The 27,097-nt window shown below is 39.0% G+C and overlaps 1 protein-coding gene and 1 pseudogene across 1 annotated transcript in view; both read right to left on the reverse strand.

Moving 5' to 3' along the window:
* The window catches only part of LOC112113274 (protein diaphanous homolog 3-like), a 470,784-nt gene that overhangs the window by 198,107 nt on the left and 245,580 nt on the right, over positions 1–27,097 (reverse strand). Inside the window, exon 18 of the mRNA XM_026652145.1 lies at positions 3,847–4,086. Coding sequence (XP_026507930.1) covers positions 3,847–4,086 — 240 coding nt within the window. The remainder of the gene's footprint in view (positions 1–3,846; positions 4,087–27,097) is intronic.
* LOC112113275 lies at positions 12,115–12,168 on the reverse strand (annotated as a pseudogene).

The following is a 27,097-nucleotide window of genomic DNA, read 5'->3' on the forward strand; positions in this document are numbered from 1 at the left end:
CAGTTGATATTTATCCTCAGAGAGCCCCAATAAATTCAAAATAGCAGCCAGGACCTTGTAATCTGAAGCAGCATACTCATCCAGACCTTAATACACAACTTGTTCTCTTTAATCAGAAAAAAGGGAAAGAGAATTCAGATAGCCCAGGATTCATTCTCCCACTGGAAAGCAGTAACTAAATCATTTTAAAAATGATCAGGGTGAGCCTTTAAGTCATTTCCTGGCCCCAGATTTATCAGGAAAGGGCTGGGAGTTGCTGGCAGCATAGTTTGCGCTGCTACATTCGTGAGTCTCTGCAGCAGATGCTCCTGAATGTCTAGTTCTCCTGCTTCTTCATAAATTGCAGAAAGCCTACTGTGGTGTAACCTGAGCTCTCTGCTATTCCAATGGGTATTTTCCAAACCAATTCCCTTTCACCAGAACATAAGAACTTAAGAATTGCCATACTGGGTTACACCAATGGTCCATCTAGCCCAGTATCTTCCGACAGCGGCCAATGCAAGATGCTTCAAAAGGAATGAAAAGAACAGGGCAATCATCAAGTGATCTACTCCCGTCATCCAGTGCCAGTATTTGGCAGTCAGAGGCCTAGGGATAACCAGAGCATAGGGCTGCATCTCTGACCATCTTGGCTAATAGGCATTGATGAACCTATTATTCGTGACTTTATCCAATTCTTTTTTTAACTTAGTTAGTTTTGGCCTTCACAAAATCCTCTTGCAGAGTTCTACAGGTTGACTGTGCACTGCGTTAACAAGTATATTCTTTTGTTTTAAACCTCCTGCCTATTAATTTCATTGGGTAACCCAGGGTTCTTGTGTTATGTGAAGGGGTAAATAAGCGCTAAAACCTTTGCAGTCTCAATTTTCAAAATGTAATAAAGCATTAATCTCATACTCCAGCAATTTGTCAGATTTTGGTTGCTAAAATCATCCTAGAACTGAAGCTTTTATATATCATATATACTCTCCATATATAGTAGAATTACAACAGCCGAATAGAGCTATGATTGTGGAAACATGACTGTTTAAGATAGCAGAAGCAGCAACTTAGGTTTTAAACAATTTACCAAATTTAGCACAGATATATGACAGGTTTTCCAAAACCAAAACTGAATATCAGAATAATTTTTTGTATGAAAAGTTTATTTTACTTAATGTAGATGAATGATTTAATATTAAAAAACTTGAGACATGTCTGGTTTAGAAAACTTTATATAAAACCAATATAAATGTTTTTAGGGCCATACATTTTTTGTTTTGTTTTGTTTTTCTTCTCCAGTTTGGGTTTTTTAGTCAGATTAAAGAAAAATAAAAACTGTCTGTGCACGTTATCAATTAAACTGTCCCAACTAGGAGGAAAAGTTTAAAGACACTAAGATTTATGGGATTTTGATGTATAGAATACTTCATCCAGAGGCCCCCAAACACATGCTGACTTTTGAAGGATATGGCAGTTAGTATGGTTTAGGAATATGATGTGTCAACCAAGCAGGCACTGTCTTTTTGCCTCTAGTTTTGGTCACCAGTGAGGATGACAGGGAAAGGTAGTCTCAGACTGCATTTCACAAAAAATATCTGTCATCATGTGGATTCTCTATTGTGTTTAACACCCAAATCCTTAAGATCTTGGAATAATCAGAAAAGGCAGACCTGACTATGATATAGTTGGCAAGGAGGAGTGCATGGCTATTTTTGACAGGCGACTCCAGGTTTCTCTCATTGGCTTCCTTAAATGCTACTAAGAAACAGAGTTCTTTTCAAACTCTAGGGTGACTGCAGGTTCTGTCCTGCGCACTGTACCACGATATTCCAAATAATCCTTAGGGATTCTGTATTTGGGATATATAATACCTCAGGAATAAGGAGCTTCCCATCAACTATAAGCTTTTTAATGTTGTTTATAATATATTAGGATCCATGGGAAAGCACTTGTATCTCATTTCCTGGGTAGAACATTCTCCTAACAGACTTTTTCTCCACTACCGAGTCTCCTGCTTGTCTGGACATTTAGGCCTCTGGAGATCTCAATCATAAAGTCCAGATTCTCTTCAGCAAAGCTCCATCAGTCTCAAGATCTTCCACCTTCTTCTGGGCTCTAGAATCATCTGAGCAGTTTACTCTTCAGTGAAACAAACAGGTAGATGAAAGAGTTCACGTGAGACCAGTGGGTTATAATGAAAGTCCTTACATGAACTAAGCTACAGGGAAATTGGTAATTAAGCTATAATGTGGATGGAGTTGCACTGTAATTTTGGGATAGTTTAAACGAGGGTTCATTTCAGGCTGCAGAATAATTCCTGGGAAATCAGCACTCATCAAACATCAACTAGTTCACCCCACAACAGAATGGTGAACTTTGGAAATCACTAGTAAGTTATATTCATATAAAATGTGAAAAACACTGCCAGGATTAGACACAAAGAGCTATTAGGAACTATTAAACATCAGTAATGCAAAAAGGAACAAAAGATCAGAGGAGGAACAGTAATTAAATGAAATGGATGTGAATGTCTTAGGCCTTGCATACAATGGAAAATTACACTGTGCTAACCAACACAATGTTAAACATCACTTAAGTCTTAGTGTAGAGGTACCATGTTTGACATTGCTGACACACGGGGGTTAACAATGACTAGATGTCACTATGCTAACATGCTTATCTACACTCCACATTTAACAACTTGTCAATTAGTACGTAGTTTAAAACAATAAAAAATAATATTCCGATGTAGACAAGGCCTTAAGAGAGATTAGCAATGGGTGATTTAAAAAGTGTGCAAGAGAAGAGAACATGGAAGAAACAATGGAAGCAAAGAAAGACAAGCGAGAGAGAGAGAGAGAGAGAGGGGCCCAAATGTATCTTCCTAGTAACAGAGCCTACTATCAAAGAAGGACTGCCTTTAAGAGGGCTGATTCAGCATCACAAGTAGCAGGAATAATACTGAAAAGCCAAGTTATCTCATCTAAGGGAAGAAAACAACATATTTTTGAGATGTATCATGTTAAATAACAGAGTGAAGCTTAGAAAGGTAAGGAAAATATAACAAACCATTTTTTTTATCATAAAAAATAGTTTTCTTTCTCCATGAAGGATATAAAGTGTTTTGCAGCCTCTTTCTTAGACTTTGCAGTGACATCACAGAGGGATTATGAACAGAATAAATTACCCTGGGAGTAATCAGGTTTAGAAAGCAAGTAATTGTGATAGAAACTAATCTGTACTATAAACCCTTTGGGGGTAGGGCACATATTTGTCCTTTAAAGTACCTTGCAGGGTTGTTGTTTTTGGGGGGCATGGGTGGGTGGGTGGGTGGGTATTGTATAAATAAATAATAATGGACAAGTGACGAAACTGCCTAAATAACCCAAAGAACAACTTCCATAAAGGAGAAGTTTCATATTGAAAACATATGTAAAAATAAATGTTTCATAATTATAATAAGTAAAATACCTCAGAATACAATAAACTTCAAAAATATTCACACTTCGGACAAGATGATAATGTTAATATAATGACAGTAATATGGCCCATACAATATGTAATTTTATTCAGTCTGTTTCACTCCATGACAAAAATAGAAACAAACTTCTTAAAGTGCAAATCAATCTCAACAGATGTAGTTTTATCTTATATCTGATGTAAAATAGTTTAGTTATGTTTAACTCAGACTACCAAGTACTCCTAGAAACGGTCTATATGAACTGAAAGGTATAAAAGAACAAAAGTTTAAAAATCTAATTATTGGGGAGGGAGGATTCAAACAAAGGATTTAAGTAGTGTCATAATGACAAGAAAAAGTGAATGCATTATAAGAGCTCAGCATGCATAATATTTTAAACTCACTTTACATAGAGAGCTGAGGTTAAATCCAAAGGTCTGTGCATTCCGAGAACCTGCATTCATGTAGTTTCCTATTAGCAACACTAGTTCCAGCAACTTGCTAAAGCTTTTGCTCTTCTTTATCTCTTCACAGGCAGCACTGACAGCCATGATGTCAGGTTTGATGTTGTTCACCTGTTCCTCAAACTGAAGCTTAAAGAGAATAGCACTGAGCCGTGTCTGTAGTCTCTTCACATTGCTCATCTGATTGAAAAGAAAATAGAAGATTTCCTTTAAAATTCATGCTATACTTTCATACTGAACAAATGCATATAATCTGGGATGATTTATTGGTGTGACAGGCTTGAAAAAGCAACGTATCTCCTATACCTAATAGCAAAACGGATGGATGAATGAAAGAGGGACTGCAATTGAAATCCCGGCTTGTGGTTGCTAATAAAACCTGTTTTTCCCCCATCATAACAACCAGTATGTATAAGCAATAAAAGTTACAGTTTTGTCCTATATCAAATTTGTCAATTTGTACATTAAATCCTGTAAAACTAATCCAAATTTATGATCCAGTGGGAAGTTTGGGGGTTTACCCAGACCAGTAAGGGGTTTGGTCACCACCTAGCTTGGGTGGCCCTGGGAGCCTTGTGACCGTGCAGCTGGGTTCAGAGCTCTGACCCCTACATCCTGCCAGCAAGCCCTCAAGCTTCATCCAGCTTTACTCAAGCTGGTTACTCATTCCAGTCTGGTCCTTCCAGTCTGACCTTATAACCATTCCAGCCCCAAACTTGTCCTATTGCAGGGACTAGTCTAGGGTGGCCACTCAAGTTCCCAAAATACCAGACATTCTTACACTTCTGGGAACAGAGTGGGCGTGCCCCCACCTGCATGACCTCGTACATGCTGAGAGTAAGAGGTCATTCTGCAAAGGGGACGCCGTTTTGAAGAGTACTCTGCCCCCCCTCCACTGGCCTTACCACACATGCAGATCACGCCAGTGGGAGCAGAGCAGCAGACTGTTCAAAATGGCATCTGCTGTCTGATACTGGACAAAACCATGTCCCAGTACTAGATGGGGGACAAATCAAAACAAAAAAAGGACTGTCCAATATAAAACAAGACAAGTGGCTTTCAGAGACCAGTGCCTCTCACTGAACCCTTATAGAGAAAGTGTTAAGTTTGCTGCCTCTACAAAGACAGTAAACACTCCAACCTGTTAGCTTTCTAGACACACACACACTTTACTGAACTTATACTGATGCTTTACAATGGTGATTTATAACGAAAGTAAATCAAGTTTATTAACAAAAGAACATGGATGAAGTGATACCAAGGGTACGTCTATACTTACCTCCGGGTCCGGCGGTAAGCAATCGATCTTCTGGGATCGATTTATCGCGTCTTGTCTAGACGTGATAAATCGATCCCGGAAGTGCTCGCCGTCGACGCCGGTACTCCTGCTCTGCGAGAGGAGTACACGGAGTCGACGGGGGAGCCTGCCTGCCGCGTGTGGACCCGCGGTAAGTTCGAACTAAGATAGTTCGACTTCAGCTACGTGAATAATGTAGCTGAAGTTGCGTATCTTAGTTCGAAGTGAGGGGTTAGTGTGGACCAGCCCCAAGTAAAAGGGATATAGGAATGGTTACAACAACAACAAAATATGCATCTAAAAGACTAAAACTTAATCTACCAAGATGCAGACTTTGTTCTCTCATTCACCGTCTCCTTTTCAACTTTTACTGGCCAGGATCCATCACAGCAATCAAATTGCTTGGTTCCTTTGTCTCCTAAGGTGAAAGGTAAAAGATGGAGTGTCTCTGTTCCTTATATCCCCAAAGGGTTGGTTCTTGTCTTACAAGTCATGAAGGCCTCCTGGGGATTCAGTCTCCTGGGTGTCTCTGGGGGTGCAGGAGCCGTGATAATTTTCTGTGTCTCAAGTTCAGGATCAGGATAAACCCTAGCTGTCTTATCTTGAAGGCTTTGTTTACTGCTAATCTGTAAGCTGGGGGGAACCCACATTCCACTGTCCAAGACAGACCTGTTTACCACCTGTACCTAGGCTAGGCTGATTGGTTTTAAACATATTGTAGTAACATCACAAAGAGGGAACTGATAACTTCACATATAACATTAACACATGCATTTTATAATGATATTAACAACCAGTGTGTCATTAGTTTTAACATGATACCTCACAGAATATCTTTTGAAAAAATACCATGACAACAAAATATTGGGTGTAGAGAATTGATTTGGTCTGATGGGCACACACAGTAGTTGCAAAGAAATAAAAAGCAGCTCACATATATGTGTATAGCTCAAGATACAATAAAAAAGCAGCATTCATTTTTCAGGTCAAATATTTAAATGTTTGTTTCTGTCAATGCTTAACGTAACTTGTAAAAAACGCAAGTAATTTGGAAAACATCTTAAACATGGAACACAAATATAGAATTGGCTTACATAATTCAGTATATGTACAAACACCACAGTGATGGGTGCAATATAATTAGACAAAGAGTATTCTCCTTAGAAAACACTAACAGCTGTATAGTATACACAACACTTTGCTTTCTTCATGCTGTACAGGATGAGGGATTTTAAAGTTATGTTGCAATTTTCCAGCCTGGTCAAACCCCATTGAGGTCAGTGAGATACCTCCAAGGAGGTATTTCCGTTATGTCTCATATCCTGATTTATCTATTCTCCCTTCCTTTCTGCTCCAATTTTCTGGCCCTGTTATTCACAACCACCACCACCGAACAAAGCTGCCTTACAGACAGTCAGCTGGCAAAGTCTCTTAGGCAAAGCACGTCCAACAGAGAACAATTCCTGACTCACATGGTGCCTGAAGGTCTGTTTGCTTCGTCCTTGTCCAGTCCGAACTCTGACAAAGGTCATCACAGATGTCCAGGAATAAATCATCGAAATGTCAAGTTCCAGAAATATTTCAGTAGGGACTATGAAGGCTCTGGGCTAGATGCTTCACCCTCCAACTCCCTTTGGTAGAATAGTTATGGCTCCCAGGAGGCGGCTCATCCCCCAAGATAAGTTGTGTTTAGGTCTCAGGTTGGAAGCAGTCCCATGGGCCACTCTCCACCCTATATGGGATCATCTTTAAACCCTTCTTTTCTCTGAACCCACACATCTGGGTCATATCCAAATTCTGTTGCTTCTTCCTGTTTAATATTTCTAGAATCCAATATTTCCTCTCTGATATTCAAGGTAAAATTCTAGTCGAGCCCCTCAATATCTCAAGTTTTGATTACTTGTAACCTCATCCGGTAAGGGCTTCGTGACATCTACGCTGCCCCCCTTCTAGCCAGACAAAACCTAGCCACTAAGGGCTTGGCTACACTTGCAAGTTAGTGTGCATTAAAGCAGCCCTAGGCACCTTAGCTCACACCTCGTCCACACTGGCAAAGCACGTAGAGCGCTCTGACTCTGCAGCTAGAGCGATCCTGGTACTCCACCACGGCAAGAGAAATAACGTTTGCTGCACCTTGGCTATAATGCCTGGGCGTCAGTGTGGACGAGGTGTTGCATTACTGTGCTCTGATCAGCCTCCAGAAACGTTCCATAATCCCCTTAAGTCAAGTGGCCACTCTTGTCATTGTTTTGAATCACTGTAGGAATGCGGATATGCCCTTTGAAAGCTCAGCTTCTGACAGCGGCCTGCTTATCTGCTCCGAGACAAAGGAACCATTAGTGTGGAATGCTGTGTGTGAGTGAGAGAGAGAGAGAGGCGCGAGGGGGAGGTCTGCTGCTGTCTGAACTTACAAGACAGCGTGCTGAGGTGCTCTCAGCCCCCCAAAAACCCACTCTCTCCCCCCACACACACATACGCACAACACACTCCTTGTCACACTCCACCCACCCACCCACACTTGAAAAGAACGTCGCAGCCATTTGCATGCTGGGATAGCTGCCCATAATACACCGCTCCCAATGCCGCTGCAAGTGCTGCAAATGTAGCCACGCCAGTGCGCTTGAAGCTGTCAGTGTGGACAGACTGCAGCGGTTTCCCTACTGCGCTCTACGAAGGCTGGTTTAACTCAAAGTGCTCTACATCTGCAAGTGTAGCCATGCCCTAAGATATCCACTTTGCCTGATCTGACAACATAAACCCTGCCTTCCTCTCGTCCACTGCATCAGGTAAAAGCTTTCTGTCCATGCTTCTGCATAACTCTGCCCCCTCCCTACTTATGATGTTCCCCCAAACTCCTCTCCACTCCACTTATGATAAGTGATTGCCCCACTGGTTTGCTCCTCCCAATGCAATTTTCATGCTTTCTTCCACACCAGTTCCTATGCTTGGAACAGCCTCCTTCAGCTCGTGTTCATGACAATGACTAGCTTCTCTATATTCAAATTTTTCCACTCTCCAAATATTACTGCCCCTGTTGCTGGTAGTTAAAGTCATTATCTATGCTAGCCTGGAGTACAAGATGCTTCAAACTAACACTGACAACTGCACAAAATAATTTTAAGATTTTGTTTCAAACTTATACAAACTACTGAAACTCTCAGCTGAGCATTGGCTCAATATCCAGTCACAACGTTACACACACACACAAAAAAAATTAGGGGAGATGCTCCACTGATAAGATTCTGATCCTTAAATAGGAATCCCCATATTTTTTATTGGTTTGAGCTCTAATAAATGGTTATTTTAGTGTTCTTTTAGATTTTGAATAAATTATTCTTCTGTTGACAATCTGAACAGGATACAAAATTTCTGTTCATTTCAATTAAACTTTTCAACTGAATTGTGATTCAAACCAGATGTGTTAGAAGTACAATGCAAGTTTAAATGGAGCTTTTCTATCAAACCTAGAGTAAGCCTAGATAAATCAGAAATTTTCCAGTGATTTCAAAATAAACTGTCTTCCTTTTAGCTCAAAGATTTAATACAAAAATTCCATTTAAATTAGCCACATATTTTTATATTATTCATCTTGACTCAGGAAGCAATAGAATGGAGTACTATCAAATCACCAGAACTAAGAAACCAATATGTCAGCTCCATTCATTTTAAATGATGTTACAACTCCAGATGCAGTAGAACCCAGGCATGTAAAATTACTTAATGAACCTCAGATTCTCAGAAAACTTAAATTATTTTATGAAAATATCTAAAGGCAATTGTCTAGACAAGTGGTTGTCACATTTATTTGATCGGATCCCTCTTCTTTGTGTCTGTTACGGCCCCCTTCCCACACACAACTACATATACCACCACAAAGCTCTGAAGGCAGTGCTGCACCGCAGTAGCATAGAAATAAAGGTGGCAATGTGAAAAGTGATATTTGTCAATAACACTTTTCACAGCAGACTTAGCGCCCGATTGCCACCCTTACTTCTGCGCTGCTGCTGCCACCCGGGGCTGAAAGCCAGAGCCCTGCCGCCTCCAGGTGAGGGATGGGGGGGGGGGGCGGAGGAGGAAGGAGAGCCTGAGCCCGGGCTGCCTCCTGGTGCAGGAAGGGGGGAAGAAGGAGAACCCAAGCCCAGGCTGCCCCCCAGTAAGTCACCCCTTAATCTTTGCTAAATTTAACAAATTCAGCTCCTTGGGTCCGTCATTATATGGCAAGTTTTTTAATGTTCTCATCGTTCCCGTTGTTCTTCTCTGAACTGTCTCCAATTTGTAGGCAGTATTGTAGCAGTGTCGGACCCAGAATATAAGAGCTCTGTGTAGCTTGAAAGCTGGTCTCTCTCACCAACAGAAACTGGGCCATAAAAGATTATTTCACCCACCTTGTCCCTCTTCAGTTTCACAACATCCTTCTTGAATTGTGGACACCAGAACTGGACACAGCATTCTAGCAGCAGTTGCAGCAGTGCCAGAGAAAGAGGTAAAATAACACTGGTCTACAATTTTTGAGAAGTCGTCTGCTTCACAGATAAAATGTGCTATTTATAATGTATTTTGATGTGCGTAATTCAAATATGACAATTAAAACAACGGATTGGCTACTGTTTCTAAGATATTTAAGTTTTTACATTTTATGTCTATGTATATTGTGTAGATGATAGAGTTTTAATCATAAATTGTAAACCTAGGTCTTTTCATGTGTTTATGATTGCTTTACATGATAATATTTCACCTGTCCTGTTTATGTAAGACTTTAAAAATCAGCAAAAGGGTTATATAAATAAAATTTATTATGAAACAAAAGGCAAAAACCTATTATGTACATAGTTTAAGTCCTATTCAGTGTCTACTCGGCGCTTCTTAGCTTGTCTCTTGTATTCATTAAATGGAGCATCTCTTGTCACTGTCCAGCAATAGTCTGCAAGCATTGATGGGCTCCATTTGCCCTGATAGAGTTTCTCCATTGTTGCAATGTCCTGGTGAAATCGCTCGCCGTGCTCGTCGCTCACTGCTCCGCAGTTCGGTGGAAAAAAATCTAGATGAGAGTGCAGAAAATGTATCTTTAGTGACATGTTGCAACCAAGGCTTTTGTATGCCTTGAGGAGGTTTTCCACCAACAACCTGTAGTTGTCTGCCTTGTTGTTTCCGAGAAAATTTATTGCCACTAACTGGAAGGCTTTCCATGCCGTCTTTTCCTTGCCACGCAGTGCATGGTCAAATGCATCATCTCGAAGACGTTCACGAATCTGAGGACCAACAAAGACACCTTCCTTTATCTTAGCTTCATTTAACCTTGGAAATTTTCCACGGAGGTACTTGAAAGCTGCTTGTGTTTTGTCAATGGCCTTGACAAAGTTCTTCATCAGACCAGCTTGATGTGTAAGGGTGGTAACAAAATCTTCCTTGATTCAACAAGTGGTGAACACTTTTCCTCCCAGGCTCCAATGACTGTCGGAGTGGCCAATCTTTCTTGATGTAGTGGGAATCTCTTGCATGACTATCCCATTCGCAGAGAAAACAGCAGTACTTTGTGTATCCAGTCTGCAGCCCAAGCAAGAGACCAACAACCTTCAAATGGCCACAAAGCTGCCACTGATGGTCATAGTTTATGCACCTCAAAAGTTGTTTCATGTTGTCATAGGTTTCCTTCCTATGGACTGCATGACCAACTGGAATTGATGGCAAAACATTGCCATTATGCAGTAAAACAGCTTTAAGACTCGTCTTCGATGAATCAATGAACAGTCTCCACTCATCTGGATCGTGAACGATGTTGAGGGCTGCCATCACACCATCGATGTTATTGCAGACTACAAGATCACCTTCCATGAAGGAGAATGGGACAAGATCATTTCCTGAGTCATCTTATTTATCATTTTAAAAAATTGACACAACATAAGCTTTCTTCCAGTCTTTTGGAACATGGAAACCCTAACATCACCTGCCAGGAGATTCCACTGCTGTAGTCTGGAGCCCAACAGCTCTGCCTTACTCTTGGGTAGTTCCAAATCCCTGACAAGGTCATTCAGTTCACCTTGTGTTATGAGGTGTGGTTCAGAGGAGGAGGATGGGAGAAAATGTGGGTCCTGTGACATTGAGGGTTCAGGACCAGAAGTTTCTTTCCTCTTTCTCGTCTGACTCAAGTGAGAATGATTCTGGTGCATCAGGAACCGGCAGTCCTTCTCCGTGGGGTACTGGGCGTATAGCTGATGGAATGTTTGGATAATGCACAGTCCACTTTTTCTTCTTTGACACACCTTTCCCAACTGGAGGCACCATGCAGAAGTAACAATTGCTGGTATGATCTGTTGGCTCTCTCCAAATCATTGGCACTGCAAAAGGCATAGATTTCCTTTTCCTGTTCAACCACTGGCGAAGATTTGTTGCACAAGTGTTGCAGCATATGTGTGGGGCCCCCCTCTTGTCCTGATCTCCAATTTTGCAGCCAAAATAAAGGTGATAGGCTTTCTTAACCATAGTGGTTATACTGCGCTTTTGTGATGCAAAAGTCACTTCACCACAATCATAGCAGAAGTTATCTGCACTGTTCACACATGTACGAGGCATCTCTGCTCACTTTGGCTAAACAGAAATGTGTCCCTTTGCAAAATCAAACACTGACAAATAAGAGAGCACGACACTGTATGATTTCTAGAGCTGATAGAGGGCAATTTGTTCAGCAGAGTGATGTAAGCTTCGTTATGATTGCATCATCCATGACTTCTAGGAATAACATGATGCAATTCATATCATGTATGACGCAATACCAGCTTCAGATTGCATCATTCATTGTTTTGCCTAAAAAGCAAGTACTGTCCAAACCCAGTCATAGATTTATTCATAGATCCAGTCAAAGATGTATTTTAGTCATTTCTGGTTTAAATTGAGATCCCTTTCTTTTATATATAGTCCTCAGATAGAGGACGTATCAGATATTAAACTGATAAGAACAGATACTACACCTTTCTTTTATAATTCACTTATCCTCCGCCATTCCCAAGTCAAGGGTCATATATACTGACCCAATAGCATATCTTGAAAGCTAGAGCCAATCAATAATTTTAAGCATCATTTTCGTTCTCAGTGACCCAGAATTAGTAAAGTTTGACTACATTTATTTCAGAAGCATTTTGGCCGTAGAGCAGTGTAATCTCTCTACTTCTACTCAAGATTACCTTGTTTACATATCCCAGCATTGCATTAGCTCTTTTGGCCACATCATCACACAAGACGCTCATGTTCAGGTGATTATTCACCACAACTGCCAAATCTTTTTCAGCATCACTGCTTCCTAGAATAGAATCCCCGCAATCCTGTAAGTATGACCCACATTCTACTTTGTTCCGAGCTGTATACATTTGCATTTAGCCATAGTAAAATGCATATTTATTATCTTCAACCTGTTTACAAAGCAATCTAAATCTCTGTGAATCAGTGACCTGTCCTCTTTGTTATTTACCACTCCCCCAATTTTTGTATCATCTGCAAAATTTGTCAGTGATGATTTTGCATTATCTTCCAGGTCATTGATAAAGATGTTAAATAGTAGAGGGCCATGAACTGATATCTGAGGGACCCTGCTGAAAACACATCCCCTTGCTGACTATTTCTCATTTACAATTACATTCTGAGAACTATCGGTTAGCCATTTTTTAATCCATTTAATGTGTGCTGTGTTAATTTTATATAGGTCTAGTTTTTTAAATCAAAATGCAGTACCAAGTCAAACACCTTACAGAAGTCTACCTATATTACGTTAACCCTATTACTTTTATCAACCAAACCTTTAATCTCATCAAAGAAGATACCAACTTAGTTAGACAGGATCCATTTCCATAAATCCATATTGATTTGCATTAATTATGTTATCCTCTTTTAATTCTTTATTAATCTAATCCCATATCAGCCACTCCATTATCTTGCCTGGGATGTCAGGCTGACAGGCCTATCATTTCCTGAGTCATCTTATTTACCATTTTAAAAAATTGACACAACATAAGCTTTCTTCCAGTCTTTTGGAACTTTCCCAGTGCACCAAGACTTATTGAAAATCAACATTAGCAGTCCAGCGAGCGCCTCAGGCAGCTCGTTAAAACTCCTGAATGCAAGTTATCTGGACATGCTGATTTAAAAATGTCTAACATTGGTAGCTTCTAACATCCTCTAGAGATATCAATGGAATGGAAAGAGTTATCATAACCATATGATGAGACTATATCATCCGTTTTTCAGCAAATACAGCACAGAAATATTTGGTGAACACTTCTGCCTTTTCTGCCTTTTTAGTGACTCAATTTTTGCATTTTAAACACTCCTGTGATATACGTAAGTATACTCCCTTTCTGCAAGTGGCAGTGCACGAACCAGGATTAGAACTCCATTGTTTTACAATCCTCTGCTCATGCCCCTAAATCAGGTCTTTCTCTCACTATAGTAAAGCAATGCCACACAAAAACTAAAGATTCTAGGAAATGTCTGCTGAGGTAATTGTGTTAAGATATTACCATGACTCGTCGTTTCCAGCATAAATAGTGTGTGGTGCCAACTACTATTTCATACTCAATAGTTTAATAAATATATTGTGTAGATAAAGTTATTTCTATTTGTATGCTTGGAGGAAGTTTTAATTAAGATGTGTGTTAGCCATTGCGTGTATTTAAAAAAAAAAATTGTATTTATTGTTCTGTACTTTCATTCATATCAATTGTTCCATGTTATGGCATTTTAACAAGGATATTAAGTTTTAGGTATCATAGTTTTAATTCAATTGTGTTTGTATGGCCTTAGGCAAAATAAAATCTCTGTGATAAAACTACTGCAATTGCACATATACTTCACCACTGCCAACACTACCATCAGAACCTCCCATTCAAACTTGAGTATTTTTTTTTTCCTTTCTCAAAAAAGGAATTTTAACTTCATTAATTTATGAGAAAAATAAAAGTGATTTAACATTTCTTACACATTATATTTGTAGCTTTATATCTCCTTCCACTACAAAGTTATCTGACTTCTTCTAATAAAGCAAGTTACCATAAGCAAGGATATTTAAGAGCAATTGAAATTCAAGGAACCTGTCAGGGTTTCCCCTCCCTCCCCCTTCTTTCCAAACAGAGGCACTTGCACAAAGTCTCCTCAAATTACTTTTAAAAACCAATATAGGCATCACATCTTGGTTAATCTCCCTTTAGGACAGTATGAAAGAATTTCAACCATTATCCCCAATACTCTCTTCCTAAGACATCACTATCTCTGTCTCTAATTCAAAAAAAAAAAAAAATCAGCTTTAAGTAATTTTGACATTTCTTCTTTATTTTTAAATAACTTGACTGTTTGTGGGGAACAATTTCTGGCTTATTTATTACATAAAATTTATTTTAAAAATACTATAAAATTTCCTAAATATAGCAATACGTATTACAAAATATGTCACAAAATATGTATTTGTTTTATGGATTGAATAATATCTGGTTAAAATGTGGTCTTGGATCTGAAATGGTTAGTTTTATTAACGTTTTAACTGCTACTAAAATCAACATAGTTCTGTTAAAAATCCATCAAAAATGGCAAAAAAATAACCAGAGTTTCTGATTAAAGATTTAAGCTACAAATTTTAAGGCTCAATTCTGCAACAGTTGTACAAACAAAATGTCCACTAGCTTCAATGCCTATACCCTTGGATTATGTGTGTTTATATATAACAGGTGACTCATTCCCCCACTTCTTATGTAAATCAAAAGAATGACCCACTTAATTTCAGTCTTTTTTCTCTAGTAGTTTTATTACGCCTAATTTATTCTATGGTGTCTATCTGTGCAGTAATCGAATATCAATAGGAAACATCCTTACCACAGAGGCAGATCTAGAAAGATTATTCAATAGGCACACTCCCAAGACATGTACTTTAATTCCTACCATATAATACCTATGTTTATGCCAAAGGCCACACCTCTTAAAGTGTGTATGATTTAAGCATCATTGAAAAGACGTTGAAAAGATGAATTGTGAATACATTAATGAGCACTTAAGTACAGCAGAATTAAGGCTGATGCAATACAATGCAGTTCCTTAAATCTGCATTAAAAACTAGCAGACTCCCAACAGATTAAACAGTTCTACAATAGAGTTCCTAATGTCAGGGGCAAAAACAACCCATCAGAAATGCAGCCACTTATGCTGTTAGGGTACATTGTAATACATTGTTCAAATGCATTTTTCATAGTACAAGCATGTTTTGGACACTGTACACTTGGTTCTGATTTTGTATGCTTACCTACTAATTACTATAAAAACTGTAATTTTAAGTCTGTTTCCCAGACATTAAAATGAATTTTTCAGGACAAGCTAGTCTTCGCCATGCCTAACCCCAATCTTACAATCACTCCAGTCAAATCCTCTGATTTGTCCAGAACTCCTTAATTCTGCTCCTCAGAAGCAACATCCTTCACTGAACAAGCTGTGAAGGGGTAAGAAGATTGCTAGGTAACCTCCAATTGTGCTAGCTCTGCAACGCATTTCATCTTCGCTACAATGTTTATTCACTGATTAGTTCTGACAACAAGCTCCATGCTTCTCCATTCCATCTCCTAATAAACAAAAGTAATAAACAGAGAGAACAAACTGTTTTAGGAACCACGGAGTACTTAATCTCATATCTAAAAACTTATTGAGCATTAAGCAAACTGCACCCCACATTTACTTTGGATATTTCCTGCAAAAGTAGGTATGTAGTTAGAATGCATAAATCTGCAGTTTCACTCCATAATCTCTTTCTCCTGTTAAAATAGTGACTTGATATACATGCAAGGTACAAGTTTCCTCAGCAGTTAACAAAGAACGTCATACTACTCTCTTTCATCATCTCCCCATCAACATCCAGACTCCAAAATATTCATCAGTTTGTACAGTCTTCGTATGGTTTATTTGGTGAGGGCACAGACAGAAGAACAGATTACAATGCTATAGTTTACACAATCACCAAGTGGCTAAATTAAGTGATATGATTACACAGGTGCAAAGTATTTATTTTCATTTTTTTTTAAATGCAGCTTTGTAATATATAGCTGCATATTCATTACGGTATCTGTGTGCCTATACACTATCCCATAGCCAGACTGTGTCTAGCTGGTCTGCAAGACCCCTCTCTATGATCCCTGGCATATGAGACATACCAAATATAGTCAGGAGGAGGAGGGGCAGTGCAAATCCCCACCATACTTAATGTGGGCTATGCCTTAAAGGCACAAATTAACTCTCATATAATAATGTTCATATTAAAAATTAAAATCCCATTGAAACTATATTAGCCTACCATTCGTTGTTTTTGAGCAGCTTAGAATTTAATCAGAAAATTCCTTCCAGGCTGAAAGTAGGTAAAGAGAGTCTGCCCAGAAGCAGGGAGGGTTGATTTAAATCAGCAAGAAACCCTGATTTAAATCATGAATTTTAATTGTGTTTTCCATTTGTTAATCTCCTAAAGAAAGGTTGATTCTCACTGGTTGGTACCCATTAAAATTCATGCATTATATAGTTTAACTTAATTCTGATACTTAATTTTTTACAACTATGTTAGAAAATGGTGAATGATGCATTTCTTATTTACTAGATGGCTATTAATTTGTGATTTGTGTCAAGGCCTATTTTGCAGGAAATTCAAATCAATTAAAATGCACAAAACCAGCATTTTTTATTAAATAAAACTACCTTAAAAGTGTTGGATACCCAAGAAACATTCTTCAAAAATGTTCTGCATTGAAAACTAACCAATTTTTTAGTAAACAAGAGAAGTATTATCTGTAATTTAGTCAACTGAACTGTTTCCGGTCACCAAATTCTTAAAGATTTTAGAACTAGCAGATCTCATCCTCTCACACCGGTTTTTCATTCATAAGTTGGAAGAGAAAAACAAGCTTTTCTGCTTTTGCAACTCCCAACTGGTTTCTTAACTTTGAATAACCTAGTCATTGAACGGAACCAGGTGAATAAACTGAAATGAAGAAAATATTTTCTTTGCACCTGTAGAAGAGGCTACTGTTGTCAAAAGCTGGTGTAGCATTTCAACAGACACTGATTCCAGGTGCTTAGCCCACTGATTTGCACCAGTTCAGTGGTCTTTCTTTAAAATTTGGCAGCAAAATGTACTAAATATTACTTTTTGTGTTTAATTTAAATTATTTTATTATATTGCAATAAATTTAGGCCTTAACATAGGTTGTCAATTTCCATTTTAAATAGATTTTTAAAAAATAAACCTGTATTTAATTTAAATAAAAAACAGATTTCAAGCAAACATGCTTTTTTTAAAAAATCCATCTACCGAGAAGTGTTTTTTGTTTATTTGTTTGGGGATTTTGAGGAGCATAGTCTAATTAGGTCTCCCTCATGGACATCTCTCCAGTATAAAAACATCACATTTTTTTATTAAAGGAGCTGCAACCTCTTCTTCATTGACCACTTAAAGTTTCCTTAACAATATGGTTATGCACATCCTGAAAGTGCATGCTGAATAATAGCATGAATCTGCAATGGACTGTCGACCATCTGCCTCATTTGTTGAAGAAGTTGGAAAGTATGTAGTGAATCAGTCCAGGGATCTGCAAGAAGAAATAATTTGGGTCTCATGGTTTAAGCAGCTGAATTGGCAACCTGGTGAACTGGATTGTATATTTCTCTCTGCGCCACAGAATTCCTTTATAATGCTGGGCTTGTCACAACATTCCCCCCCCCCCAAGAGGTGGCCATTAATGCATGCTCCTCATTTTCTGGGTGCCCAGTTTGAGACTATGAAGACTGATCTGCAGAAGGACTGAGCAGTGTCAACTAGAACTGAAATAAATAGGTACTTGGAACATGTTACAAAATTTAAATTCTATTTAATATGTTTTATGTAATATATAAAATGGACTATAAGTATTTTATATATTGCTATAAAAATGTGCTCTGAAAAAAACAGTTCCTATCTATTTTATGTATTTATATGACCACCATTACCATAGTAGCTGAATGCCGCACAATCCTCAATGTATTTTTCCCATTACAAGACCAATGTGAGGTAGGGCTAGTACTATTATCTAATTTTACATGCAAGGCAGCTAGACCTGCATATAAAAACTGAACACAAAAATTATGGTTTCAGAAGTCATTTACTCTAAGTTCAAGTCTAACCTTTCAACTTAGATTTTGTGTGTTAACAAATGCTGTTCAAAGTTGAGCTGCTGAGTACTAAAATATTTAGGGAAGTTATAACCACCTGTTTGTTAAACAAACTATCTCCCTATGCCCATGTATGAATGAATGTATGATTCGTGTTGTCCAATTATTTCAGTTACAACATTTTGATGATCAATTTTTAAATTGAAGGATGGTTGAGATAATGCCTGTGGATTGACCCATTCCTCTAAATGTCTCAAAATACTTAGGGAACTGACTAGCTGGGTATATTTTTAAATCTCTGCATTTTCCAAGCCTGAAGTCTCTGGAATGAATCATAGAATCATAAAATATCAGGGTTGGAAGGGACCTCAGGAGGTCATCTAGTCCAACCCCCTGCTCAAAGCAGGACCAATCCCCAACTAAATCATCCCAGCCACGGCTTTGTCAAGCCTGACCTTAAAAACCTCTAAGGAAGGAGATTCCACCACCTCCCTAGGTAACCCATTCCAGTACTTCACCACCCTTCTAGTGAAAAAGTTTTTCCTAATATCCAACCTAAACCCCCCACACTGCAACTTGAGACCATTACTCCTTGTTCTGTCAGCTGGTACCACTGAGAACAGTCTAAAGCCATCCTCTTTGGAACCCCCTTTCAGGTAGTTGAAAGCAGCTATCAAATCCCCCCTCATTCTTCTCTTCTGGAGACTAAACAATCCCAGTTTCCTCAGCCTCTCCTCATAAGTCATGTACTCCAGCCCCCTGATCATTTTTGTTGCCCTCCGCTGGACTCTTTCCAATTTTTCCACATCCTTCTTTTTTTGTGTGGGGCCCCAAACTGGACACAGTACTCCAGGTGAGGCCTCACCAATGTCGAATAGAGGGGAATGATCACGTCCCTCGATCTGCTGGCAAAGCCCCTACTTATACAGCCCCAAATGCCGTTAGCCTTCTTGGTAACAAGGGCACACTGTTGACTCATATCCAGCTTCTCGTCCACTGTAACCCCTAGGTCCTTTTCTGCAGAACTGCTGCCATTCGGTCCTTACTCTGTAACAGTGAATGGGATTCTTCCATCCTAAGTGCAGGACTCTGCACTTGTCCTTGTTGAACCTCATCAGGTTTCTTTTGGCCCAATCCTCTAATTTGTCTAGGTCCCTCTGTATCCTATCCCTACCCTCCAGTGTATCTACCACTCCTCCCAGTTTAGTGTCATCTGCAAACTTGCTGAGAGTGCAGTCCACGCCATCCTCCAGATCATTAATGAAGATATTGAACAAAACCGGTCCCAGGACCAACCCTTGGGGCACTCCGCTTGAAACCGGCTGCCAACTAGACATGGAGCCGTTGATCACTACCCGTTGAGCCCGACAATCTAGCCAGCTTTCTATCCACCTTACAGTCCATTCATCCAGCCCATACTTCTTTAACATGCTGGCAAGAATACTGTGGGAGACCGTATCAAAAGCTTTGCTTAAGTCAAGGAATAACACATCCACTGCTTTCCCCTCATGCATAGACCCAGTTATCTCCTCATAGAAGGCAATTAGGTTAGTCAGGCATGACTTGCCCTTGGTGAATCCATGCTGACTGTTCCTGATCACTTTTCTCTCCTCTAAGTGCTTCAGAATTGATTCCTTGAGGACCTGCTCCATGATTTTTCCAGGGACTGATGTGAGGCTGACTGGCCTATAGTTCCCCGGATCCTCCTTCTTCCCTTTTTTAAAGATGGACACTACATTAGCCTTTTTCCAGAGGAAGTATGCATAAAGGTGACCTAATCATACTCCATTTTGTGATGGCAGTATTTCCTATTCTGATCTGTCAAGAAGCTATTAAGAGGAGTTCCAAAGGGGGGAAACCAGCCAGGCTACTATCTTCAAAAACTGAACAAAAAGAAAAAAGCCTTACTGCTGGCTTCAAACAATGGCTTGCTTGTGTATAATGGCTTGCTGGCCTCTGTCAGTACAATGCTACCATTCCTGACCAACAGAGCCGTGCTTCCCCCACCTCCTCTCTGGCTAGGAATCCAGCAACTAGCAACACCTAAGATTCAACATCTGCCAACAAGTAACCTCTAGCCAGTCTGCAAGTTAAACATTGGAGCAATAAGAGTGCTTGCTAATCTTTTCAACCACATACCAGCTTCCTGAAGCTGAATTAAACCCCAAAAGTTGCAACAACTAATCTACATGAGAAAGAAACTTCTGGGGTTTGCTTTGTTTCCCAGTTTTTATTACTGGATGGATGCCTCTACCTCAGCAGTCTTGTGCTTGTTTTTAGCTCCAGTAGATGACTGGTAGTGAGTGAGTGAGTGAATGCATGTGAAGGAGTATGTATACAGAGAACCACAGAATTTGAGAATGACGCTACAGAATCATTCCATAAATACCTAAAACAGCCCTAAAATTAATCACTTTGCTGTCTAAACGATTACACATGCATATATTTCATGGGTTAGGAATAGTGTGTTTAATCCTGATAAAACATGTTATTTTTACCTCAATTTGTCATTGGAATAGTAAATGTAACAAGCTGTGTCATCGTGAATTGTATTGGAATATTTCATTGTAACGCTGTTAGGTGGGAAGAGATGGGCTATTACCTAGCCACTAATAATTTGAGCAAGCTAACTTAATATGGCAGCAGAGCTATTGTCTCAACTTGGGAATGATTTAACCCATCCTGTATCAGCTATTTGGCTGAAGCCTAAATATAATGGTTGGCACGGAGATTGATAATACCTTCTCTTACTACCCTGTCCGATAGCAAAACAATAGCATAGACTTCCCAAATTATTACATACAGCTTATCCAAGGTTATTTTACCTCTGTATTTGACACTGGTATGACAGCTTCTGGAATATGGTGTCCAGTTCTTGTGCCCACAATTCAAGAAGGATGTTGATAAATTGGAGAGTGTTCAGAGAAGAGCCACACAAATGATTACAGGATTAGAACACATGCCTTATGGTAATAGACTCAAGGAACTCAATCTATTTAGTTTAACAAAGAGAAGGTTAAACATGGGGACAAATATTTGAAAATGGATTTTTCAATCTGGCAGAAAGAGGTATAACGTGAGCCTGTGGCTGGAAGTTGAAGCTAGAAAAATTCAGACTGGAAATAAGGTGTACATTTTGAACAGGGAAGGTAATTAACCATTGGAACAATTTACCAAGTGTTATGGTGGATTCTCCATCACTGGCAATTTTTAATCAAGGTTGGGTGTTTTTCTAAGATCCATGCTCTAGAAATTATTTTGGGGAAGTTCTATGGCCTCTATTATACAGGATGTCGGAATGATCCCTTCTGGCTTTGCAATCTATGACTCTTCAAATATTTTCATTTCAGTTTATTCAAGTAGTTCATTTCAAATTTAGAAACTGGTTGGGAGTTGTTAAAGTAAGAAAAATGGGCTGAGAGAGGATGAAATCTACCAATTCCTAAATCTTAAAAGACTCAGTGACTAGAAACCAATCAGTTCAGTTCACTAACTACAATGAATACTTCCTGTGTTAGATAAATCAGTTAGTTTTAAATACAAAGCATATTTTAATAAACTTCTTTTATCCTAGAAATTTAAGGTATTTAACTTATAAATACAATGTTTAAATACTGTCTTGGTGCATTTTAATTGAATTCCAGTTTCCATCCAAATGCAGTTTCATACAATTCCCAAATAAAAACTTAACCATCTAATAAATAAGAAATGTGTCATTCACCATTTTCTAACACAATAAAAAACATAAAAAATAAGAATCTGAATACATGTATGTCAGACTATATAATTGCTTGAATAAATGTGTACAGATATAGTGCATCTTCCTCGTTAGCAAAAATTCACGACTTTTCCTGCAGCATGGAAAGGCTCCAGCAGTGGGGAGACAATGGGAGACATAACTTGGGTGAGTCAAGAGCTATGTAGGGTACATAATTGCATACATGCCCATACCTTTCTGGCATTGTCTTTACTCATCTAACCGTGCCTCACTGGCTACATTGCTATTTACTAGGGCTGTCAAGCGACGAAAAAAATTAATCGCACGATGAATCGCACTGTTAAATAATAATAGAAAAACCGTTTAAATATTTTTGGATGTTTTCTACATTTTCAAATATTTTGATTTCAATTACAACACAGAATAAATGTGTACAGTGCTCACTTTATACTAATTTTTGACTACAAGTATTTGCACTGTAAAAAAACAAGAGAAATAGTATTTTTCAATTCACCTAATTCAAGTACTGTAATGCAATCTCTTTATCATGAAAGTTTAACTTAAAAATGTAGAATTATGTACCAAAAAAACTGCATTCAAAAATAAAACTATGTAAAATTTTAGAGTCTGCAAGTCCACTCAGTCTTACTTCTTGTTAAGCCACTCGCTCAGACAAACAAATTTGTTTACATTTGCAGGAGATGATACTGCCCGGTTCTTGTTTACGTCACCTGAAAGTGAAAACGGTGTTCGCGTGACACTGTTGTGGTCGGTGTCGTAAGATATTTATGTGCCAGATGCGCTGAAGATTAAGAGGTCCCTTCATGCTTCAACCAACATTCCAGGGGACATTCATCCATGCTGATGACAGGTTCGGCTCGACAACAGTCCAGAGCAGTGCGGCCCCTGAATTTGCTGTTGCACTCTCAAGCACAAAATTTTTCGGTGCATTAGCCCATGGTTATGCAAAGTATAATTAATATTTCTAACTATATTGTGTTTAATTTTGCATAAATTACGCCCCATGTGTTTCTCCCATTAACGCACGTCCAAAAGCAACTCGCCATATTTCAAACAGATGCCTCCTCCTTTACAGTGTTGCAGCACACATTCAATTTAAAAAAAGCTGCCTTTGCCACAGCCCTCCGGATGGGGCATTTTTGTCAACAAAAAAATGTGTTATGCTAAGTTACTAATAAAGCCAAAAGCCACAACTGGCTTGTATATGCACAGATTGTTGCCCTAATAAGTTTATTCTTGCTATATTGCTGTATGTGTAGGAGGCCAATGCTAACACTGGCCACAGTGTCGGAGGACTGGTGGAAACCTAATGTTGATTCAGGGTCAAGGGGGGAAATATCACAGTCACAGTAAAATTGCCCCCCATGGGGTCCCCTGGGTAGGCACCAGCATTGTATATTGCTAATGCTTGTAAACACACTAAATTTTTTTTAAAGGGTTAAAGGTGTAAGTGTAAAGTAAAAAATTCCTTTGCAGGCTGCAAAAGGCCAAAGCGGGGAGGGAAAGAAAGAAAAAAAGAAACGGGTTAACTCAATAATTCAGCTAGGCTCAAAAATAAGAAGCAAAACTGGAACTCAAGGCCAACGCACACACAAACAAGCTCCCGGCTGCCAAACAGCCAAAAGCCTGTAAAAAAGAAAAACAAACAGACCGGGGGGGGGAGGGTGCAAAACAAAACAAAAAAAAATCACAAAGGCCAGCAAGTTAAGTAACAACAGCCTCGCAACCCTAAAGCTGCTGTGTTTTAAAAACTTTAAAAAAAACTACAGAAGGCCGGTTCAGACTGGTACAAAAGCACAAAAAACAAAGGTCCCTAAACAAAAACACCCCCGGAAGAACCCAGGGCTTAAAAACCCTCCCAAATACTAAAGCAAGTTAAAAATCAACAGCAAACCCTAGATGGCCTGTGCACAGGACAGAACTCTCGTCTACCCTTCCCCCTCTTCTTCTTACGTTACACTCAGGCTTGGCCAGCTTTGGGTTGTGCGTGTGAGAGTATGAAAGTGGGTTAGGGCTCGGGGCACTAACGCTTTCTTCCTTCCTTTAAATAATGTGGAAAGCACCCTGCACTCACCGCTGTTATTTTATCAATAAAGCTTTAAAATTTAATCACTTGGTGTGCTCCTTCATTTCCTCCCCTAACAATCCTGCGGCCTCAGCCTAATCACCTAACGCCTCAGGCAAATTAATAATTAAAATGAACACGTTGTGACAGATTTAAGTTATCTGAGTCAGATGCCACCAGCAGAAGGTTGATTTTCTTTTTTGGTGGTTCGGGTCCTGTAGTTTCCGCATTAGAGTGTTGCTCTTTTAAGACTTCTGAAAGCGTGCGCTACTCCTCATCCCTCTCAGATTTTGGAAGGCACTTCAGATTCTTAAAGCTTGGGTCGAGTGCTGTAGCTATCTTTAGAAATCTCGCATTGATACCTTCTTTGTGTTTTGTCAAAACTGCAGTGAAAGTGATCTTAAAATTAACAATATGCGCTGGGTCATCATCTGGGACTGTTATAACATAAAATATATGGCAGAATGTGGGTAAAACAGAGAAGGGGACATACAATTCTCCCCCAAGGAGTTCAATCACAAATTTAATTAAAACATTTTTTTTTAAAAGAGCGTCATCAGCGTGGAAGCATGTCCTCTGGAATGGTGGCGGAAGCATGAAGGGGTATATGAATGTTTAGCATATCTGGCACGTAAATACCTTGCTATGCCGGCTACAAAAGAGCGCAGCATTATCTCCTGTAAATGTAAACAAACTTGTTTGTCTTAGCGATTGTCTGAACAAGAAGTAGGACTGAGTGGACCTGTAGGGTCTGAAGTTTTACATTGTTTTGTTTTTGAGTGCGGTTATGGAAAAATCTACATTGGTAAGCTGCACTTTCATGACGAAAAGATTGCACTATAGTATTTGTATGAGGTGAATTGAAAAATACTATTTCCTTTATCACTTTTACAGTACAAATATTTGTAATAAAAATATACACTGATTTTAATTACAACACAGAATACAATATATATGAAAATGTAGAAAAACATCTAACATTTAATAAATTTCAATTGGTATTCTATTGTTTAACAGTGCGATTAAAACTGCGATTAATAGCAATTAATTTTTGAGTTAATCACATGAGTTAACGGCGATTAATTGACAGCCCTACTATTTACATACGTGCTAGAATGAATACAAGTATATGTACACTACACATTGCCGAAATAAATGTGCAGTGTAGTTGTACTTTAAGGCCAGTTTTATCTTTAAAAGTATCAACTATGTCAAATATTAAAATTTTAATTTCTTTGCTTTTGACTAGCTTCCTCTTTTTGTTTTTGGGGGTTCTTTTTAAGGCCCCTCTTCTGAAGTTTTGTGTTACCATGCTAGGTTTTGGTACCTTTCATCTCTTAAGAATGTTGAAATTAATTATATATTGTGGTGACTAATACTTAGTAGCCCAACTAGAGATACTTCTTGGACTAAATTCTGAATGTTATTTAGGAGTAAGATGAGAACAGCTTCTCCTCTTGTATGATTTAGAATAAGCAGTCCCAAGTAGTAATGAAAGTGTCAAGAAATTGCTTCTTTAAACCATATCACATTGAGAAAAAACAATCGAGGAGAGTTGGCAGTTTTTCAAAGGGACACTATTAAGGGCCCAAAAGCAAGCTATTCCGCTGGTTAGGAAAGATAGAAAATGTGGCAAAAGACCACCTTGGCTTAACCACGAGATCTTGCATGATCTAAAAAATAAAAAGGAGTCATATAAAAAATGGAAACTAGGACAGATTACAAAGGATGAATATAGGCAAACAACACAGGAATGCAGGGGCAAGATTAGAAAGGCAAAGGCACAAAATGAGCTCAAACTAGCTACGGGAATAAAGGGGAACAAGAAGACTTTTTATCAATACATTAGAAGCAAGAGGAAGACCAAAGACAGAGTAGGCCCACTGCTTAGTGAAGAGGGAGAAACAGTAACAGGAAACTTGGAAATGGCAGAGATGCTTAATGACTTCTTTGTTTCGGTCTTCACCGAGAAGTCTGAAGGAATGCCTAACCTAGTGAATGCTAATGGGAAGGGGGTAGGTTTAGCAGATAAAATAAAAAAAGAACAAGTTAAAAATCACTTAGAAAAGTTAGATGCCTGCAAGTCACCAGGGCCTGATGAAATGCATCCTAGAATACTCAAGGAGCTAATAGAGGAGGTATCTGAGCCTCTAGCTATTATCTTTGGAAAATCATGGGAGACGGGAGAGATTCCAGAAGACTGGAAAAGGGCAAATATAGTGCCCATCTATAAAAAGGGAAATAAAAACAACCCAGGAAACTACAGGCCAGTTAGTTTAACTTCTGTGCCAGGGAAGATAATGGAGCAAGTAATTAAGGAAATCATCTGCAAACACTTGGAAGGTGGTAAGGTGATAGGGAACAGCCAGCATGGATTTGTAAAGAACAAATCATGTCAAACCAATCTGATAGATTTCTTCGATAGGATAACGAGTCTCGTGGATAAGGGAGAAGCTGTGGATGTGGTATACCTAGACTTTAGTAAGGCATTTGATACGGTCTCGCACGATATTCTTATCGACAAACTAGGCAAATACAATTTAGATGGGGCTACTATAAGGTGGGTGCATAACTGGCTGGATAACCGTACTCAGAGAGTTGTTATTAATGGTTCCCAATCCTGCTGGAAAGGCATAACGAGTGGGGTTCCGCAGGGGTCTGTTTTGGGACCGGCTCTGTTCAATATCTTCATTAACGACTTAGATATTGGTATAGAAAGTACGATTATTAAGTTTGCGGATGATACCAAACTGGGAGTGATTGCAACTGCTTTGGAGGACAGGGTCATAATTCAAAATGATCTGGACAAATTGGAGAAATGGTCTGAGTTAAACAGGATGAAGTTTAAGAAAGACAAACGCAAAGTGCTCCACTTAGGAAGAAAAAATCAGTTTCACACATACAGAATGGGAAGAGACTGTCTAGGAAGGAGTAC

This window comes from Terrapene carolina, unplaced genomic scaffold, assembly GCF_002925995.2.
Source record: "Terrapene carolina triunguis isolate 2854851 unplaced genomic scaffold, T_m_triunguis-2.0 Scaffold18, whole genome shotgun sequence".
Classification (NCBI taxonomy): domain Eukaryota; kingdom Metazoa; phylum Chordata; order Testudines; family Emydidae; genus Terrapene; species Terrapene triunguis.